Below are 23,121 nucleotides of genomic sequence, written 5' to 3'. Positions count from 1 at the left end.
CTGGGTTACCTCACTCAGGATGGCTTTCTCTAGATAAGTCCATTTGCCTGCAAATTTCAATATATTGTTGGTTTTTTTTTTGTTTTGTTTTGTTTTGTTTTTCTGCTGAGCAGTACTCCATTGTGTAAATATACCACATTTTCCTTATCCATTCTTAAGTTGAGGGGCATCTAGGTTATTTCCAGGTTCTGGCTACTACAAATAATGCTGCTGTGAACATAGTTGAGTTGGTGTTCTTGAGGTGTGAATGTTCATCCTTTGGGTATATGCCTGAATGTGGAATTGCTGGATTCCCAATTTTCTGAGAAACTGCTATACTTAATTCCATAGTGGCTGTACAAGTTTGCACTCCCACCAGCAATGCAGGAGTGTTCCCCTTATTCCACATCCTCTCCAGCATAAGCTGTCATCAGAGTTTTTAATCTTGGCTATTCTGAGAGGTGTAAAATGGTACCTCAGAGTTGTTTTGATTAGCAATTCTTTGGTAACTAACGATGTTGAGAATTTCCTTAAGTATTTGTTCAGATCCATACCTCATTTTTATTGGATTATATTATATCTTATTAGGAATATCTGTCCTGAGTCCCTTTACTGATTCATCCACGGATTCTTCATTCCATTTTCTACTTCTTTGTCCTAGAAAGGATACAGCAGATTGAGAAATGAGATGTTTTAGTTTTCTTTTTCTTTCTTCTTTTCTTCCCCCCCTCTGACCGAACCACCAGTGACATAATTTATAGCAATAATGCTCCATCAACTAAACCTTCTAATATAATTGGAACCAATTGGGTACTTATTCACACAAGTAAACCAGTGGGGGACATTCTCATTAAACCTAATATATCAACATTCATGGTAGAGTTCTATAGAAAGGCACATTTTAGAGGCTTATAAATCAACATAGAATGTACACCTTGAATTTCATTTTTGTTTTTTCTGTTTATTTCTGAGACACAGTTTCACTTGTAGCCCATGCTGACCTGTAACCTGTTATGGAAACCATGATGCCTTGTACTCACATAGATATGCATGCCTTTTCTTCCTCTATGCTCTGCAGAAGAAAATAAAGAGAAGTTTGAAAAAGCATACCCTGTAGATAACATGATGAGGTGCAAAGAATTAAAGAGTTGCTTTTATTGAATGGACTGGGTTTCAGCCAAACAGCAGCAGGAGTTGGTATCTTTGGACACCTGATTGTGCGTTTGAAATCAAGGCAGATCCAGAAAGAATTTTTGAAATCATGCTCTCCAGTAAAGAAAATCCTAGAGGCTAGGTATGTAGCAAAGGAGTCCCTGCATGGAGGCAAGGATAGGCCATTTTGTGAAGTGTTTAAAGTGAGTCCCACGCATACAAGACAGAATGATCAGGGACAAGTATCTTAGACTAACCATGCCTCCTAGAGGAGTCTGAGACCAATTGTGCCCCCAGGAAAGGATGTTCTCTAACCTGAAAAACTATCTGCACATTTGCACTATGCTTCAGGTTTTCAGAAATTGCAACAGTGTGACAACCTGGGGCTATGACAAATATACAGCAAGGAAATTCCCAACAGTAGGCCTGAATCTTATTTCTCAGTAATCAGTAATTAATCTCCCTGTGGTCTTGGCTTACCAGTGATGCCTGGGTCTCTTGCTTCCTTGACAGCTACATGGTGTCTCCCCTGTGACTTACTCTCCTCATTCCTCTTCCCAGAATTCTCCTAGTCTGGTAGCCCCACCTGTACTTTCTGCCTGGATACATCCTGCCTGTCCATTGGACAAAACAGCTTTATTCATGAACCAATAAGAGAGATATATATTCACAGCATACAAAATGGCACCAACCATCATATCCTCTTTTCTCTCTAAATAGATTTTAATTTTAACATAGTAAAATTGTAAATAGCAAAACAATTATCAAGTAAGAACTATAGTTAATAATATTTAGTGCATTTACATTTGGCAATTTTTTTTAACATTTGGCAAAATTTAAAGAAAACATTTTACCATCTGCACTATCTTTGTGAGTCTAAAGTTTTATATGTAACTTACCTTTTATCATAACTAAGAAAAACCATAACCATAAGTATCTTCAACTCCATCAAAGACTCCAGAAGGTTAATATATAAACTCTAGAATTACAGGTATCTTGTTGCCTGGAGAGTCACCCAAAGTTTCTCTGCAATGTTGGGGCATTCATCTTCAATCTATAGGTCCGAAATGTCTGTCAGATTTTTTGATGAAACAGGATCCTTGAAGGACAATCCTGTCCCTTGGCAAGTTCAGCAGTCACTTTTCTTTGTACCCTGTTTGTCCATTTTGGACAGCATGCTTTCAAGCAGTTCAGGCAAGTGCAGTTTCTTGTCCAAAGGGCTATTCCTGCCATGTTGAAGACAAACTCTTTAAGAAGTTTCTTTGATTCCCATCTTCCTTACTAACATAATTGCTGTTGCCACAAGCAGTTGTGTCTCATTGCCATGAAAAATTCCAATAAACCATCTTAAATACTATATTCTGTATGTCTTTGGAAAGCTTTTTAAAGAATACTTATCTATTTGAAATATATCTTGGTATATCTAGAAAACCTAACTAAGAACTGTAAGTTTTGACTATTATAGGAGACTATAATTTGTATTTAATTACAATATATATATATATATATATATATATATATATATATATATATTTGAGACAGCATTTCACTGTATCTTTGGAAGCTGTCCTGGAACTAGCTCTTGTTGACCAGGCTGGTCTCAAACTCAGAGATCCGCCTGCCTCTGCCTCCTGAGTGCTGGGATTAAAGGTGTGAGCCACCACTGCCTGGATACAAATTACATGTTTAAAAGAGTTGTATAAACACAAAATCTAAACAAGAACAGAAATATACATATAACAAAATTGACCTTAAATTTGTATCAATAAACCAAAATCCATACCAATGCAATGTATTCATTTCTATTTTCAGTCAAGGCATGGTATGAACCTGTCATGCTTTTCAGTGTGTGGAGTGGAAGTATTAGAATACCCCTGTAAGGTAATCCAAAAATGCTGCCTACAATTATAAAGTCAGAGAATCAAGTAGTTGCACTTTCCATGAACCTTGACTTCTCAGTTGGTCTTAAGTATAGGGTGGAATCTAAGAGGTTGGCTCTAAGGCAAATGAAGCAATGATCTTGTAAGCCTGTGCTAGGACAAACTGATGGGAGATGTCATTCTGTAAATATGTTTCTCATATTGGTTAATGAATAAAGCACTGTTGGCCAATAGGAAATCAAGATGGGTGGGACTCGGAGACTAGGAGGAGAGAGGAAGAAGTAGGAAGGAAATCCAAGATGTTAGACCAAGAGGACAGAGGTCCAGGTCCTTTTCTGGTACGATGAGATCATGTGGAAATACTTAGATTAATAGAAATGGGTTAATATTTAAGACAGGGTTAGCCAATAAGAAACTAGTAACTGGCCAATACAGTGTCTCTGTGTGTTATTTGGGGCTGGTGTGGCTGAGGGACCAGGCTGCAGGAAAACATACTCGTAACAACAAATAGCTAAAGAGCAAAAACTTCCTTCTTCACATCCTTTATGTAGGCTGCCACCAGAAGATAGGGCCCAGATTAGAGATGGATCTTCCCACTTCTAAAGATTTGACTAAGAAAGGTCCAGCATGAATGTGCTCACTTTTTTAGGTTTTAGTTAATCCCAGTGGTAGTTAAGTTGTCAATCAAAAATAACCATCATAACCTACAAGAGACTTTGTCCAAATTAAAAATTATTACATGTTAATGTGCAACATCAGGGCTGATGAATACAAGAGAGGAGTCATAGAATTTAGATAGTTTGGAAATGGTCACTAATCACCTAGGGACTCCAAACTGATGAGGGATGTTTTTCTCTAGGCTTTGAATATACGTTTCTTTTATTGGTTGCTGAATGAAGCTGTTTCAGCCAATGGACAGGCAAGATGTAGCCAGTTAGGAAGTATGGGTGGGGCTATCAGACTAATAGAATGCTGGGAAGAGGAATGCAGAGATTGAGTTTTGAGGGAGACACCATGTAGCTGCTGAAGAAGCAAGAGACCTGGGCATCACTGGTAAGCCAAGACCACATGGAGATACACAGATTTATAGAAATGGGTTAATAATTAAAAGAGAGCTAACCAATAAGAAGACTGTGCCATAGGCCAAACCATTTATAATTAATATAAGCCTCTCTATGCTTACTTGGGACTGAAAGTCAGTGGGACCTTCACCTATACCAAACTTTCACCTATACCAAATATCTATATGTACATTTGGTTGCAAGTTTAATTATTCCCTGGCTCAAAGTTCCTCTTCATGTAGATGCATCACAGATCAGGGCCCCTCACCTTGATGAGCTGTAGACAGAGTTTCTGTTCTGCCTGGTCCCACAGCTGTTTGGACCCAAATAAACACACTGAGGCTTATATTAATTATAATCTGTTTTGCCAATGGCTCAGGTCTTATTTGGCCAACTCATTTCTTAATTATTAACCCTTAACTATTAATCTATGTATTTCCACATGGACGTATCTTACAAGTGAATGCCCAGTGACCTATCTCTCTGGCAGCTCTTTTCTGCCTTCTACCCAGCATTCTTCTAGTCTGGTAGCCCTACCTATACTTCCTACCTGACTACTGACCAATCAGCATTTACTGATCAACCAATAAGCGAAACATATATTTACAGCATACAGAAGGACATTGCCCGATCAATGACCTTTCTATTACTATACTAATTCATGACAGAGTTCTCAAGCCAGGGTATGATCTGTCATGTGTGTCTGTAAGGACAATTTATTTTTGACAGACAGCGTACTGTTTTTATCATTGTCTCACCATTTAACACACAGTCATTGCCATTCAAACAGAATCCTATTTTTTCTTTTCTTTTCTTTTCTTTATTTATTTTATATAACCAAGTCCATTTAAATGAAAACAAACATTTATAGACAATCTTTGGGAATTTGGGCGTCATTTTTTCCAAACTACTTCCTGCTGGTAAGGGGCGCTGTCGTGGGGGATTCTTTTTTTTTTTTTTTATGCATATAGAGTATTTTTTATTTAATTTTATATAACAAAGTCCAATTAAATGAAAACAAACATTTATACACAATATTTGGGAATTTGGGCGTCGTTCTTTCCAAACTACTTCCTGCTGGTAAGGGGCGCTGTCTTGGGGGATTCGAAGAAGATTCAGATATCCTAGCTGTAGTCTGTAGGGCTGTTTTGTCCAGCTGTTTGGAATGTAGGATCAGCTTGTACTCTGTTTCAGGCGGTCTGGTGTGATCAAACCACATTAGTCTGGAAGGAATCCACATCTTTTCATTTTCTGTGGAAACAAAAATAGAAGTCCTTTTCCCCAGTAACTTGTTCTTCAACTTAAATTTTGGAGTCAAAGCGTTTTTTTTTTTTTTTTTTTTTTTTTTTTAATTATTTTACATGTCGATCCCAGTTCCCTCTCCCTCCCTCCCTCCCTCCCCCCAAGCCCTCCCTCCCTCCTTCCCTCCCTTTTGCCCTCTCTACCCTCTCCCATGCACTCTAAACACCCTCCCCTCCCAACCCCCTGTCGTGGGGGATTCTAAGAAGATTCAGAAATCCTGGCTGTAGTCTGTAAGGCTGCTTTGTCCAGCTGTTTTGAATGTAGGATCACCTGGTACTCTGTTTCAGGCTGTCTGGCTTGATCAAACCACATTAGTCTGGAAGGAATCCACAGCTTTTCATTTTCTGTGGAAACAAAAATAGAAATCCCTTTCCCCAGTAACTTGTCCTTGAACTTAAATTTTGGAGTCAAAGCATTTTTTTAATTTAATTTATTATTTTACATGTTGATCCCAGTTCCCTCTCCCTCCCTTCCTCCCACCCTCCTTCCCTCCCTTTTACCCTCTCTGCCCTCTCACATGCACTCTAACCACCCTCCCTTCCCATCCTTAAAAACACTCTCAATAAACTTAAGGACTCTACCTTGCCTCTTGTAAATAACAGTTTCAGAGCCATGTTACACCATGCCCTCTTTGTCCTTAACTTCCTATGTTATGTCCTTAACTTTCTATGGCAAAGACTGCATCTATCTGCAGTCTTTTACACACTATCATCTAGTTGTGCCAGCACCATATGTTGAAGATGCTTTCCTCCTTCAATTGTATAATTTTAGCTGTTTTGTCAAAAATCAGGTGTTCGTAGGTGTGTGGGTTAACATCAGGAGTTGCAATTGGATTCCATTGGTCTACCTGTCTATTTTTGTGCTAATACCAAGGTGTTTTCAGGACTATAGCTCTATACAAGAGCTTGAAGTTGGGGATGGTAATACTTCTTGACATTCCTTTATTTTACAGGGTTCTTTTGGCTATCCTGATAACTGCTTTCTTACAGTTTCCAGGACCACCAGCTCAGGGAAGGATATGAGCAGAACCACATCCCCTCCTATTGATCACCAATTGAGAAAATGTCTTACAGCTGGATCTCATAGAGGCACTTCCTCAACTGAGGCTCCTTTCTGACTGATTACTCTAGCTTGTGTCCAGATGATGCACAAGAGCAACTATTATAGTAAAAATTAATACTAGTAGGAAATATAATTTATTTGACTGTGTATGTGAAAGATGATTTACCTATTCCATTTGGATCTCTCTTTTTTACATAATTTTTTTTAAAAATTAGAAACAATCTTATTATACGTATTAATTCCAGTCCTCTCTCCCTTCCATGCTCCAATGCCCTCACCCACCTTTACCCATCTTAGGGAGGGTGGGGAATTCCATGGGGATCATTAAAGTCTGTCACATCATTTGGGGAAGGGCCTAGGGACTCCCCCATGTATCTAGGCTCAGAGAGTATCCCTCCATGGGAATGGGCTCCCAAAATCCATTTGTGCACTATGGGTAAATAGTGGTTCCACTACCAGAGGCCCCATAGACTTCCCAGGCCTCCTAACTTACATCCACATTTAGGGGTCTTGGTTCAGTCCTATGCTGGTTTCCCAGCTGTCAGACTGGGGTCCATGGGCTTCCATGTGCTTAGGACAGCTATTCCTGTGGGTTTCCCCAGCATGGTCTTGACTCCTTTGCTCATCAACCCCCCCTCTCTACACCTGGATTCCAGGGATTGGCTAAGTGCTTAGCTGTGGATCTCTGCTTCTGCTTCTTTTAGCTACTCGATGAAGGCTCTATGATGCCATTTAAGGTAGTCATCAATCTCAATATAGGTTAAGGACATTTAAGGTTGCCTCTCTACTATTGTACAGATTCTTAGTTGGGGTCATCCTTGTGGATCTCTGGACATTTCCCTAGTGTCAGATTTCTCTTTAAACCTATAATGGTTCCCTCTATTAATGTATCTCTTTTCTTGCTCTCCTCTATTCTTGCCCCCACAAGTTCCGAGCACTCTTTCTTGCCAGCATGGTCCCACAGCTGTGTCAGCCCCAAATGAATACACACGACTTTCTTTAGTTATGAAGCTGTTGGCCAATGAATGGGACTTCTTATTGGCTAGCTCTGACTTAATTATTGACCCATTTTTTTTAAAGTCAATCTATGTGTATTGCCACTAGGCTATGGCTTCCCATCATGGTCTTATTCCTTCTAGCAGCATGGCAACTCTGGCCAGCTCCTTTCCCAAAATTCTCATTTCCAGTCTCAGCTATCTTCTTGATTTATTGGGTGAACAGTGTTTAATTAATCAGTAATTAAAAGAAACATATACAGAAACTCATCCACCATCATTTACTCTTTTATGTCTAAATTAAAAGAAGTGTTTAACTTTAACATAGTAAAATTATATATATATAAAAGAGTTATCAAGTAAGAACTATAGTTAACCATAGTAATATTTAGTTCATTAACATTTAGCAAGATTTAAAGAAAATATTCTTTGTGAGTCTAAAGTCTTATATGTAACTTATCATAACTAAGGAAAACTGTGATCATAACTATCTGTCTTCAGCTCTATTAAAGACTACAGAAGGTATATAAACTCTAGAATTGACAGAGACATCTTGCTGCCTGAACAGTTATCCAAAGTTCCTCTGTAACGCTGAGCATCTTTCTTCTGCCCATAGGCTATAGTATGTCTGGCAGACTTTCCATCAAAGCAGAATATTTGAAACTGTCTACATGTATTGGCAGTTTGTCAGTCATTTTTCTCTGTGTTCTGCAGAATGTCTGGCAGACTCTTCCATAACGCCGGAACCCTGCAGCACTGTCTCATCTTGTTTTTTCAAGTTCAGAGTTCACTTTCCTGTTGGTCCTGCATGTTCACCTTATACAGCGTACATACAAACAGTCCAGGCAAGAGAAATTTATTGCTCAAATGGCTATTTCTGGCATGACAAAGGCAAAATCCACACAAAAAAACTGTCTCACAAATTGAACAAGCACACACACGTCATGAAGTACAAAGGAAGCTGTTTGATCCGAGGAATGGAATCACTACTAAGATGAGAAGTAGATGTATTTGCCACCTAGAAAATATCAGCAAAGGACATGCTACACATGTGTGAATTGCCACAATAAAACCATTGAAGCTGAATGTTAATTAAAACATAACTAATTACACACAAAAAAACCATACTGAATCTGGAACGTGGGAATTTTCATTTGCATTCTCCACAAAAAAGGTGAATTTGTTCTGTGCTCCTATGAAAGACACTTCCTGATATATTCCTCTGTATGCACATTTTAAGGCCCCAGAATAGATCATCACAGAAACAGAAGTCATGTACTTTCAGGATGCTTTATATTAAATGTAAAAATGAGAGTAATAGTCGTTTGCCTCATCTCAAATACTCAATAAGACATATCACCATCCACAGCACTGACTTGACCTACATTTGTCCTACTTTCTCTGTTGTGTAAATACAATGAAAGAGACTCACAAGCCCACACTTATCAGAACACTCATTGGCAGTGCACATTCCAAAATGCAAACTAAATAGATGATGAAGAAAATGGCATAAGAAGGTCCCTTTTGAGTTTCTGTTTACTTCTAAGATTCCCAACAAAAGACTTCTTCAAAGCCATTATTGGAATGGAAACTGAGAAAAAAAATGAGGCACAAAGGTCTGGTGTTCTCTCTGGGTCTTGTTGAATAATTGAAAATCAGCATTTAACATTTAAATGAACTCTAGTTCTGTGATGAGCTGCAGTTTGGGAAAAACAGGATTCAAAAACATTCAGCATGTGGTCTGTTTAGTTGTTTTCAAGACAATGGAAGCATGGGCTGTGGATACACATGTGTACCTTTCACTGGTGTAGCATCACCCACACTGAGCATGCTCTGCAGAACACAATTGGTCTAAACATGCAGCTGCTTTTTGATGATATGAATTTTGTGATATAATTCCCAGTGTGTATCCATAAGTTCTGACTCAGTGTTTCCTCCTGAACAAATAACACATGTCTCACTGTTCATTTCCTAACAATATCCACTGACATCATTTCTAAAAGTGTTAGCATAAACAGATTGATGAAGAAGTCATGGGAGCAAATTTCCTTAATATGGCATCATGCCACGGACATTAATTGCACAAAGATGAGTGATGTCATGAAACTAGCTGAAATATCTTCATATGTAATTATTGACCAATTTTCATCACAAGGGATTTGGATATCAGATGCACAACCCCAGGTGAAAGAGTGTCAATGTTTTCTTAATGGGCAATGAAACAACTGCACAAAAAAGGAAAGCAATAATGAATGCACAAGTGGCACCTCCTATGGTCACATACATAAAAGCAGGTGGAGTTACGTGAGTGTGTATTTGATGTACTGCTCTGCATAACAATCCACACTTTTCTGGATTAGAGCAGAAAAAAACATGTTCACTTTGATTTTTCTCTTCTTGTACCTGAACAATTTTCATCCAGTGCTCAGTTTCATTCATCCTATGTGCTACTGGAGAATAAAGGATAACGAAGGGAAGGAAGGAAACACGGACACAGGTTGTTTTTTCGCCCTTTCAGTTGTACCAAAGGGGAAAGAATATTTCAAACACTTTTTAAATGTACAGTAAGTAAGTTTGTATTTTCTGTGTAAATGTCATCATGAATACTTCATCAGGGCTTAGGGGGATTAGGGTCAGAGCACTACCTTGAATATTCTGCCCTGTTTTTCCAGCCTGCACAAGAAACAACTTCAAATTCTTGTAGAGACTCAATGCTATTTTTCTACTTTTAATTTGTCCAGAGTTGTTATGTTATGTGAATAAGATATATATATATATATATATATGTCCACAGGTTACATGGCACAGTAGCAGGTGATATCGTATCAAAAGAAACCCCATTCGACTTCAGTGAATATCATTCTGAGTGGGTACAAGAAATTGACTTGAATCATCCAATGGAACTTTCATCGATGTGTATGGCCTAATGCATGTGCAAGGGCAACTGATGTTTGTGGCACTCATAGCTGCAGACAGTTTTCACATAAATATTCAGTTATGTGACACTGATCTTTTCGGTGACAATTTTTCTGTGTGGTAATAAATATTCTGAAATTATTTTTATTTAAAAAGTGTATAGATAAATAACTACATTTATACATGAAGACATCACAGTGGTAAATTTTTGAAGAGTGAAACAAACTGTATTTAACTCAAAGTAAATTTCTCAGAATGAAGGAATCTGTTTGATGTTTATGGGTCACATGATATGAAATGAATAGAAAAGAACAGCAGTTATCATTCTTCACATAAGCCTAAACAGAAATTGGTACTATTCTCTTCTAACTGACTTGTTACCCACAATATTACCTAAAATCTCCACATTTTCCAATTTGTAGTCTTCTATTTACAAAAATGTAACACTAGAACATAAAAATTGCTTTATGATGCTAGTATTGTGTTAGTGTAACTAGAAAGGTATTAAAAATGTTTCAAGAAGAAAAATATGTTGCTCATATAAGCCAAGTGTGAATATATGACTTGCCAGCGTGAGCTCAAAATTGATGAACAACAGTGAGGAGGAAGTACATAATCTTAACTTCTGTCCTCTGCACCATGCACAGGTTTATTCTTGTGCATTTGAGGCTGTTCTAGTCTACAGCAAATTACAAGTCAAAACAGTTTGACCATTTCCCATTTATGGCATAAATGAGCATTAATCCCATTCATAAACACATGAATATAGTCATACATCTTTACCATATATCTCTGGTATTTGAATTTATTTAAAAGTAAATCTTATAAAAAAGATTTTATAGCTGCAATTGATAAACTAGAAAATATAATGAAAGGGATAAAGCTGATATGTGGGGATATATTGTTATCCAAATCAGACATTTATAAATGCCTTAGCCAATTCAGTTAATTTCTGAAGAAACTATCATAAACTCTATGGTTCACACATCACATGCATTTTAAATTTGCTCAACAATTTAAAAATAAAAAATAATCAGGTTTACTGTTTGGTCAAAGCCTGTGCCCTGGTATTTACTTTCCGAGAAAGCACTAAAAAACCAGAGATATATAAAGCTGTCTGTGGAAGATGTTGATACTTCAACATTTATATAGGAGCTATAATCTCACGAACTTTTAAAGATTTTGTAATCTTCCAACTTCTTATGTAATTTCAGCCTCACAACACAGAACATTTATTTAAGTAATAGGGAGAGGTTGGGAATGCCATCCAGTATTATATGCACTTTTATATCCCTTCTAAACAATGTACCCTTTTACAGAAAATCATCTGAACACCATAAATATGCACTGGCCTTAGCTTTTGCCGTGGATGAAGTCAACGATAATCCTGATCTTTTACCAAATAAATCTTTACTATTTGACTTCCAATTCCATGATTGTCTGACTGAGGAAAAATTGTACGATCTCATTCAATTAACAGAAAAAACCAATGACGATATAGCCCCTAATTATATCTGTAGTAAAGGGACCACATGTGGAGTGCTGCTTTCAGGACCATACTGGTCAACCTCTTCCATAATTTATAAATATCTGAACATGTACTATTATCACAAGGTGAGAATTTGTGGGTTGTGTTTTCAATAAATCTGTCTCTGTTGCTACCAATCCTAGATGGAAACTGGACTTACACTTATGTCAAACTGTGTAGTTTGAAGTTGAGGTTATTATTTCAGAGAATTTGTGGGGCTTCATTTCCTTTTTTCAAATAGAGATGAGGGAAGGCAAAACAGGTAAGGGGGTATTTTACAACTCTGTAGAACACTGTGCTTAATGAGTTCTTAGGATTGCATGCAACTCATGTTGCTCCCTGTGTTCTAGGTAGTCCATATTACATATGGACAGTTCCAACCATTCCTGAATGATCACGAACAATTTCCAAATCTGTATCAGATGGCCCCCAATGACACATCTCTAGCTGTTGCCATGGTTTCTCTCATACTTCACTTCAGCTGGAACTGGATTGGGCTGGCCATCTCAGACAATGATCAGAGTATACAATTTCTCTCATATTTGAGAAGAGAGATGGAAAAGAATACAGTCTGCTTTGCCTTTGTGAATATGATTCCAACCAACATGCATTTATACAAGTCAAGAGCTGAAGTGTATTATAATCAAATCATGACATCATCCACAAACGTTGTTATCATTTTTGGTGACACAGACGGTTCTCTAGTTGTAAGCATTATAATGTGGGAATCTCGAGGTATACAGAAAATATGGGTCACTACCTCACAGTGGGATGTGACTACAAGTAAGAAAGACTTCAGACTTGACAAACCTCATGGGACTCTAGCTTTTGCAAATTACCGTGGTGAGATTTCTGGTTTTAAAACTTTTGTTCAGACATTGAACCCTCTCCAATACTCAGATGAAGTCTTGGCGAGTCTGGAGTGGATGAACTTTAACTGCGAAGTCGCAGCTTCCAAATGTGAGACACTGAAGACCTGCTCATCCAACACCTCATTGGAATGGCTATTGGAAGGGACTTTTGACATGGCCTTTAGTGATGGCAGTTATGACATATACAATGCAGTGTATACTGTGGCTCATGCCTTTCATGAGATGTTTCTTCAGTCAAGGGACAACAGTAAAGGGCCTGGTTCTAACTGCTTGAAGTTAGTGTTTCTTCTCTTGGATAGTTTGCTGTCATCAATGTCATGGTTTTTAATGGTCTCTCAGATGCCACAATCTAGGAGATTAGGAAATAGTTCCCCAAATATAAAGATTTCTGAACATTTTTTCAGTCTGAGAAAGTAATTCTAGGTTGGTAGAAATCCCTACTCCAAAGGCAATTTAGTGAAATACAGTTTGTCGATGAAAATCCGTGAGTTTGTTGCAAAGCATCTCAATATCATCAGCCATACTCTCATTCTTGAAACCTATCATTCCTACCACCTACATTCTCTCCATGAAGAGAAAATGTTCTTATGTTCGTTTATTTTCAATTGTGTGATTATCATTGTAGGGGATGGTTATCACAAATGGTCTGAACTGATCCTGGTACTGATTCTAGGTTGTGAAAACTTACTTGACACTATGAGAATAATTACACAGGAAATAATGTTATGGTTCAGTTCAGTATGCACACGTTTATCTGAAAGTGTGAGTAGATGGTTCTCAGTATATATGGGTGTTTGTTTTTATGCTTCTGAGTTTCTGTGTGTATGCCTTTCCTTATGTGTGTATATATGTGTTTCTGTGTATCTGCATATCTATCTATCTATCATCTATCTATCTATCTATCTATCTATGTCTTTCTAGAAGTGAGAATCAAGTTTCTTTTGTCAATGTCACTCTGTATGCATTTGGGATTCTGTGCTTGTCTATATGTATCTATGTGTATTTTTTATTTTATGGGAATTCTTTCAAATATGTATATCTGTGTCTCTGTGTATGTGTGTCTGTATCTGTCTGTCTGTGGATTGGAGTATAAATTTTCTTCATCAATATCTCCCAGTATGGTGTTTGTATCATTGTATGTCTCCTTGTGCTTATATGTCTATGAATTTGTGGTTGTATGTGAAAGTCTGTGTAAGTTTTTGCTGATTTCTGTTTCTGTGTGTCTGTTTGGCTTCATAAGACTCTCTGCATTTGTCTATAGTTCAAAAATGTCTAGCTTATATGTGTATATGTGAGTAAATAATATGTTGCTACATTATGTATGTATGTATGTCTGTATGGATATGAGTCATCTTGTATGTGTATGGTTTTGTGCACATTTCAAATGTATGCCTTTGTGTTTGATAGTTTCCTCTGAGAAAATACAGTTCTAGGAACATTATGATAATTTCATTAATTCACTTGCTTTCATTGAGATTTCTCACCTTTCTACCTTTAAAGCTGAATTTAAGATGAAATCAGAATACATTTTCCAACTTCAAGAAAGTGCACATACACTACTGAATGCTTCCTGTCTTTCAAATGTACTTGTTTCATAGGAAAACCCACCTCAGTAGCAATGCTGGGAAGAGGGTGAATATGAACCAGAAAGAAAATCTGCAGCCAGACTATGACATTTTCCAGATCTGGAATTTCCCAAATGGTCTTGGATTTAAGGTGAAGATAGGAAACTTTTTCTCACATTTTCCACATGGTCAACAGCTCTATTTGTATGAACACATGCTAGAGTGGGCTACAGGAAATAGACAGGTAGGTCTGACCAACTCCAACTTGTATTGATTTTATTGCAGTAACACTTTCAATTGGGTCCATTTGTTCTTCCTTGTAACTTAATGAAATAAAACACAATGTCACAGTTAGAAACCATTTTCTACCCTCTTTTATTTTTTTAAATTTATTATTATTTTTTCTTAATTTACATATAGAGCCCAGTTCCTTGTCCCTCCCATCTCCCCCACTCCCGAGTTCCCTTCCACCCCAGTCCCCACCCACTCCACAGTGGCCTTCCACTGTGGCCTTCCAGGAGGGATCATCAAAATCTGTCAAATCATTTGGAATAGGGCCTAGGTCCTCACTCCTGTCTCTAGACTAAGGGGGGTATCCCTCCATGGAAAACAGGTTCAAGAATTCCTTTCGTACACCAGGGATACATCCCTGTTCCACTGTCGGAGGTCTAATAGACTGCCTAGGCCTTCTAACTGAGACCCTCATTCAGGGGGTCTGGGTCGGTCCTATGCTGATTTCCCAGCTATCAGTCTGGGGTCCATGAGCTCTCCCTTGTTCAGGTCACCTGTCTCTGTGGGTTTCTGTAGCCTGGTCTTGACCCCTTTGGTCATCACTTCCCATTCTTTACAACTGGATTCCAGGAGTTTGGCTCAGAGTTTAACTGTGGGTATCTGTTTCTGTTTCCATCAGCTAGTAGGATTTTTTTCACTTTTAAGATGTGAGATTTTATTACTTCTTTGGGGACTTCAGATACTCATGCGATGACTTCTTATGGTACCAGGCCATGTTTCTTAATTTAAATATAAAACTGCTTGTCACCACTGTTTACTATTATTTCCACTAAATTGAGCAATATTCTCTTGGTACCATTCTGATTACTACACTACACAGTGAATTTTCCTCTTTTCTGGTACCTGTGAGTGACACAGATGATGACAAACTGTGGCTAATTGTAATGGAGGAATATATTAAATATATGCAAATAATTGATTTTATTATATAATTTGGTTTAAGCATTTTATAAACAGGTCCTAAATTGTCAACGTATCCATTAATATACTAATATTTACATAATCCATTTTGATACACTGTGAATTATGACTTTCTTTTATCTTTTTTTTCTTACACGGCTATGGGTATTTTGTCTACATGTATCTCTATGCAATACTAGCATGCGTGGTACATATGAATGCCAGAACATTGATTTGGCCCTGGGAACCAGAGACAGCTTAGTGTCACTCAGTGATCCCCAGGAATCAAGCATGAACCCTGTTCATCCTTAGAAATTGTTATTGATAGCTGAGCAATTTCACCTGAAACTTACCCTGTAAAAGGAATTGATAATGAGGAGAATATTTCTTGGTTTCATTAACACTTTCATAGTTCACTAAAATTGACAAGTGTTTGTCTATTTTCCTTATCTGTGTGGGTAGAAGTATTGGTAGTAAATAAATTGGCTCTTAAAATATTATAAATATATATATTCCATTATGAGTCTGAGCTATAAGATAGGTTTGAATTCTGATTTGGGTGATTTTAAAGCATCTTATTCAAACCATCCAATTGCAAAGTGGGTTGAGTTTAAGAGTCAACTTTAGAAAAGCTTATTTGAAGTTGTGTCTTAGGTAGCCCATTAATATGAAATCTACACTCAGTATTCTTTCTCAGAGTGATGAGAACCATCCTTATGGAAAGAGACATATAAGCAGAAGGTTTAAAAACTGAGCTATATATCCATTAAAGTGCAGCAATGAAATTTCATGTGTGCTCTAATAAGTCCTCACTTCACCATGATAAAAAACACACACTATAGAAATACTGAAGGTTGATAATCCTTTGTGCTATGTCTAAAATACATATGGGTGAATACATACCAGGTTTCTCTTTTTGTGACTGGGTTACCTCATTCAGTATGGTTTTTTCAGGCTACAGAAACCCACAGAGACAGTTGATCTGAACAAAGAGGAGCTAATGTGCCCCCCCCCCAGACTGATAACTGGGAATCCAGCATTGGTTGGACTCAGAAACCCTGAACATGGGTCTCAGTTAGAAGGCCTGGGCAGTCTAAGGGACCTCTGACAGTGGAAATAGGATGTATCTCTTGTGCAGAAAAGGACTATGGGAGCACATTCCCTATCCATGAAGGGTTACTCCCTTAACTTTGAAGCAGTTGGGAGGGCCTGGTCCCAACTCCAAATGATGTGACAGATTTTGTTGACCTCTCCTTGAAGGCATCATACACTCTGTGGAGTTGGGGGGGGGTTTGGGAGGTGGTCGGGGGACATAGGAGGGTGGGAGGGAGGGGGAGGGAACTGGAATCCATATGAACAATAAGAAAAAGAAGAAAGAAATACTGAAGGTTAAGAAAAAAGCAAATATTGCTCTACTCTCAGATATTCACATTTCAATGAAAGAAAAATGAACAAAAAATATGAAGACATCAAAACAACTCCAATGTTGTAGTCAGAGGCTTAAATGGGAGTATGTTCAATGAATACTGAACAAAGAATTCAAAGGTGAGACTGAAAATCAAACAGGATGCAAATCATCTCCAGGAGAATGGAATGCAATCACACAAAGATGCATAGAAAATGGAACAGAGAGAGCATATGAGAAACACATCATAAAATGTATAAGTAATGAAAAAAATCAAAATAAAATATGTAAAGAAAATACAAAAGAAATCTAATAAAAATCTCAGTGAAATTCTCACTAAGAGAATAGTTCAAGGCGAAGAGAGGATGTCAGGACTCAAAGTCAAGGCAGAAGAATCTGAAAGCTGAAAGTATGACAAAGATAAAATTAAGGAAAATGCAAGATATATGAGACCAAGAGAATAATACAATTAAGGGATCAAGTTTATAGTAAGGAAAGAAGAAAAATACTCACTATAGGCATCAACAGTATATCAAATAAGATGCAATAGTAATTTTCCAAAATAGAGTGGGGCATGTGGCCTCTAGAGACAGGAAGTGATTAAACACTAACCATAAACACAGTGAACAGGAATGGTCCATGTATCTCATGGATTACAGTCCATAGAACACAAGTCATGTATCTGGAGACTGCAACTAAAGCATAAACCCTTTAGGAACACTGTTTCCTGGCTTGCTCTGCTTGATTATTAATATTTCAATGGCCCAATACAATATAGTTATGGAAGGAGTAGGCAAAACTCACAATATCAGCATGTCTTTAATTTGTCTCAGATGCCACACTCTGTGTGCAGTGCTGACTGTGGTCCTGGATTCAGAAAACTCCGGCAGGAGGGAATGGCACCCTGCTGTTTTGATTGCAGCCAATGCCTGGAAAATGAAGTTTCTAATGAGACAAGTGAGTGTTTGCTGCTCATAAGGTTATTTCAATATCAGATTCACACTTGAATACATTCACAGAGTCTGGGTCTCCCATAGATCGAAATTAGAGAGTGTGGAAAGTGCTTGTCCCCAAAGGTGATGGAATCAAGATCTAGGGCTCTTTAAATGCTTAACATATACAGTAGTTTCTACTTGAGTAAATGGGTTAATGTTTTTTATGAACAAGATTCAAGAGTAGAGTCTCTACTGCCAGGTGAGGATACAATAAATTAAATATATTTAATTTTTAAAATTAGTTTTGCATTTTCCAACATCAAAATTGTATTTATATATCTTTCTTCTATCATTTTGCCTCCTGAATTCCCCTATATAAACACAATCACTCCTGTATTCATGTGGTGTTTTGTTATTCTACATGCACACACAGACACAAATACATACACACACTTATACAACTTAATGATGCTGAAGGAACTGTAGCCAGTCTGAGCATGCAAACATATCTCTATTGAACTCCGCTTTCCCCCATTTCTCTTTGCCTTGTTAAAAGCCATTACTTTAGTATGGTTGTTTGAATATAATTTGACCCAATAAGTCATGAGGAATGGTCTTATCAGTAGGTGTGGTCTTGTTGGAGGAAATGTGTCACTTGCAGGCAGACTTTGAGGTCTCAGATATAATCAAGACACACCCATTGTTGACTATGCATCAAAGAGGTATAAGTCTAATTTCCTTCTACAGCACCAGGTCTGCCTGCATTCCAACATGTCCCACAATGATGACAATGGACAGAAACTCTGAACTATAAGCCACCAAATTAAATGTTTTCCTTCATACAATCATGCTCATGGTTTCTCTTCATGCTATAGAAATCCTAATAATATACATTTTAATTAATTTTTAAATTTAAATTAAAACAGTCTGATTTAACATACAAATTTCAGTTCTCTCTTGCTTTTATCCTCCCATTTCCCCCCACCATCACTCCATCCCACCCCTATCCTCTCCTTAGGAAGGTGGATCACGACAGACTGTCACATCATTTGGGGCAGAACCAAGGCATCTGGGCTGAGAGAATATGGCTCTTTGGAAATGGGCTCCAAAAGCCCATCATGAACTAGGGATAAATACTGGTGCCAATGACCCTATAGACTGTCCAAGCCTCCCAAGAGACATCCAGTGGGCCTGGTTTAGTCTCATGCAGTTTCCCAAGCTGTAATTCGGGAGTTCATGAGCTCCTACTTGCTCAGGTCAGCTGTTTCTGTGGGATTCCCCAGCATGGTCTTGAACCCTTTGCTCATCACTCCTCCCTCTCTACAACTGGATTCCAGGGGTTTGGCTCAATGCTTAGCTGGGAATCTCTGTTTCTGCTTCCATCAGCTACTGGATGAAGGCTCTTTGATGGCATTGAAGGTAGCATTCAATCTCAATATAGGGTAAGGGCATTTGAGGTAGCCTCTCCACTATTGCTTAGCTTCTTAATTGGGGTTATCCATGTGGATTGCTGAGAATTTCTCTAGTGACAGGTTTCTAGTTAAGCCCATCATGGCTCCCTCTATCAAGGCATCTTTCCTTGCTTTCCTTCTCTGTCTTTCACCCAAGTCAACCTTCCTAATCCTTCATGTCCTCCCCACTCCTCTTCTCCCTTTCTCTTTCTTCTGCCTCCATGGCCCCTCTCCCATGCTCCCAATATACTCAGAAGATCTTGTCCCTTTCCCCTTCTCGAGGGTCCTTTTATGTCTCTCTTAGGGTCCTTGTTTGCTAGCATCTCTGGGGTTGTGGCTATTGTAGGCTGGTTATCCTTTGCTCTTTGTCTACTATCCACTTATGAGTGAGTACATAGGGCTCAGCTGTTCAAGGCTAAGCTCACAACCAAAAATTAAATTCTTTTTTGGTTTTTCATGATGGGGGTTTCTTATTGTAGCCCTGACTGTCTTGTTGCTATCTCTGTAGACCAGGCTGGCTTTGACCTCACCAGAATCTTCCTGCCTATGCCTCCCAAGTACTAGGTGGGCATGTACCACCACTGTCCAGCTAACTATTACATCCTTAAAGCTAGACACAAATATCTGTTCCCTTATTTGGCTACTGCCTCCTCCTGAACCTGACAAGTAAGATTCAGTTATCAAAGTATTCAAGTCTAGCTAGCAAAAAACATTTGTGGCTGCCTAATTAACCTGACAATCAAATTAAGTACTTCATACCAAGAAGGGATTCCTCGTTTTTAAAGATTCTTTACCTCTATAAACTGCCAATTTCCTACAGGTCCCATTTGACTCCTCACTATCCATAGGCAGTTCTTTGTACTCCATGAATATCTACTCCTTCCCATACTCCCTTGTTCTTTTCCCTTCTCCCTCATCCTCTATCTCCTGTTTTCTTATCCCTGACATCCTCTGAGGCTAATAAATCTGATTTCCTTTTATAATTGTTCCTGGTGTGTCTTATGCTGACTGGAGAATACCTACTGATTCTATTTAATGTTGCTTTTAGGTCAATGCATTTGGGCTGAAATATTCAAGCTACATAATGTAGGACTTCCCCTAGTATAAGACATGTTCTCCATATATCTTATTGAAAGCATTCATAAAACAGACAAGAAAGACCTCAGCAGAAAATGCATCTATGGAATCTGGGATTTAAAAATACACACTGTGCAATGCAATGGTTAATGATTTCAGATTCTGACACTTAACCGGCTAATCATAGCACCCAGAATGCACTGAAAATATCTGTGATTTCCTTAAAGATGACAAATGGAATCATTAACACACAGTTAAGTAGACAATGTAATGATTAATTGATTTCATTACACATACAGATAATGCACAAATATTGTTAAATGGAGGCATTGCTATACAGCAAGATCTTTCAACAACATACTCAGAAAAAACACATTCATTGCAATGCCTTTGCAGTACACTTAATTGAAATGTTCTTTCAATAAAAAGTATGAAACTGAACTAATCATTCTTTTCTTTCTCCACCAGATGTATATGAGTGTGTGAAGTGCCCAGAGGACATGTATGCCAATGCAGATCACAGCCAGTGTTTTCACAAAACTGTGACATTTCTGAACTATGAAGACCCCTTAGGAATGACTCTGGCTTTAATGTCCTTGTGCTTTTCTGCATTCACATCTGTACTTCTTGGGGTTTTTGTGAAACACCGTGACACTCCCATTGTGAAGGCCAATAACCGTAATCTCAGCTACATCTTGCTCATCTCGCTCATCTTTTGTTTCCTGTGTCCCTTGCTCTTTATAGGCCATCCCAATGTAGTTACATGCACCCTGCAGCAAATCAGTTTTGGAGTTGTGTTCACTGTGGCTGTTTCCACTGTGTTGGCCAAAACAGTTACGGTGCTTATGGCTTTCAAAGTCAGAGCCCCTGGAAGAAGAATGAGGTCCTTCCTGATTTCAGAAGCACCCAACTATATCATTGTCATCTGTACCCTCTTCCAAATTTTTCTATGTTTAATCTGGCTTGGATTTTCTCCTCCTTCTATTGTTACCGATGTACACTCTGAATATGGCCAAATCATCATTGTGTGTGACAAGGGCTCAGTTACTGCATTCTACTGTGTCTTGGGATACCATGGCATCCTTGCCTTAGGGAGCTTCACTGTGGCTTTCTTGGCAAGGAACCTCCCTGATACATTCAACGAAGCCAAGTTGCTGACCTTCAGTATGCTGTTGTTCTGTAGTGTCTGGATCACCTTCCTCCCTGTCTACCACAGCACCAAGGGCAAGGTAATGGTGGCTGTGGAGGTCTTGTCTATTTTGGCCTCCAGTGCAGGGTTGCTGGGATGCATCTTTGTTCCCAAGTGCTACATAATTTTGTTAAGACCTGAGAGAAATTCTCTTCAGAAGTTAAAGGGGAAAACATCTTTGTGACCCAACATTTCCTAAACTGAAACTGACAACAGTAGCATTGGTACAGACTTACCTATCATGATGCAGTGCAGGATTATGCATTACCTAGTAAACCTCACTGTTTCCTCTAATAATGATTCCTAGGGTTATCATACATGCCACTTTTCTGTATATTGTCTCCTATAATCCTCCACACAACCACTTACTTTGCAAGATGTGCATATTGATGATTACTCCAGACTAGAAGTTCTTTTTGTTCTAATATACAATATTATTTGAAATAAATTGTGTTCTTCTTTTGATTTCAGAGTGAATGTGTTACTGTGATAGGACTTGAGTGCTGAGACAAAACAATAAGCGATATTGTCATAATTGCCTTCCTACTGCCTACCTTCTCTAATTATGTCTCTATCACCACTCCAAAAAAAAAAAAAAAACACTCCAGGGACAAGCCCCATACATGACAAAACAATATATAGTAAGAGAATCAAGACAAGGCAAAAGAACATTTCTTTAACAATTTCTGAGCAATTTGATTTTCCTCATTAATGAATTGTATATTAGATCTGTACCCCATTTTAAAATTAGATTACTTAGTTTCTCATACCTAGTGTCGTGAGTTCTTCATAGGTTTTGGATATTGGTCCTTGATCAGATCTGTAGTTGGTAAAATTCCTTAGGTTGCTTCCTTGTCTCAAAGTTAGCATTCTTTGTCTAAGGGGTCCTTTACAGTTTTATGAGGACCTATTTCTTAGTTCTTGGTCTTATTTTGTGTACTAATGGTCATCTTTTCAGAAATTGTTCTCCTATTCGAATGAGTTTAAGGCTACTCCACACTTTTGCTTCAGCCAGGTTTGGTGTTTATGGTTTAAAGTTGATAGCTTTGGTAAATTTGGACTTGAGTTTTGTGGAGGGTAGTCAGTATAGATCTACTTAGGTTATTCACAATGCAGACATTCATTTAAACCAGCAGTGTTTGTTGAACATGCCATGTATGTCCAACCTTGTCTGTCTGCCTTCTCTATCAGAATCAGATGTCCATTTAGGCCAACAATTTGGGGGCCAGTCCCCAATCAGCATCAGGGGATGTGGGAAAATCCAGGAATGTGGCAATAGCATAGGCACAGTTTTTTTTAAATAAATTTTTTTGAGGATTTTGAAAGTTTTGTTTTTAATAGTTAAAACACAGGGGACTTCCTTATTAGGCTCATGCAGTTTGATTGGAATCTCCGGGTGTTTTGAAAACTGACCTTTTCTAAGTTCACTTTGATGAACTAATACTTGGATCTTGGACCTCCTTCTGGTTTGGCCTAGTTTCCTGGGGCTTGGTGAAGGACCTTAGTCCAGAAGACTTCATCAGTTTTTCTTTATAGCTTTTGAGCTATCTCTCCAACTCCT

The 23,121-nt window shown here is 38.2% G+C and overlaps 2 protein-coding genes across 2 annotated transcripts in view; one reads left to right on the top strand and one right to left on the bottom strand.

Moving 5' to 3' along the window:
• LOC127238813 (zinc finger protein OZF-like) overlaps positions 1-23,121 on the bottom strand; it is a 300,203-nt gene that overhangs the window by 148,240 nt on the left and 128,842 nt on the right. The window lies entirely within an intron of this gene.
• Positions 9,805-21,744, top strand: LOC127238521 (vomeronasal type-2 receptor 116-like). Its single transcript, XM_051207134.1, has 6 exons — positions 9,805-9,995; positions 11,667-11,961; positions 12,226-13,022; positions 14,346-14,556; positions 17,742-17,865; positions 20,840-21,744. The coding sequence occupies exons 1-6, from the start codon at positions 9,805-9,807 to the stop codon at positions 21,742-21,744; spliced, it is 2,523 nt and encodes an 840-aa protein (XP_051063091.1).

This window comes from Phodopus roborovskii, unplaced genomic scaffold (genome assembly GCF_943737965.1).
Source record: "Phodopus roborovskii unplaced genomic scaffold, PHOROB, whole genome shotgun sequence".
Classification (NCBI taxonomy): Eukaryota; Metazoa; Chordata; class Mammalia; order Rodentia; family Cricetidae; genus Phodopus; species Phodopus roborovskii.
This window is presented reverse-complemented; position numbering and strand designations above follow the sequence as displayed.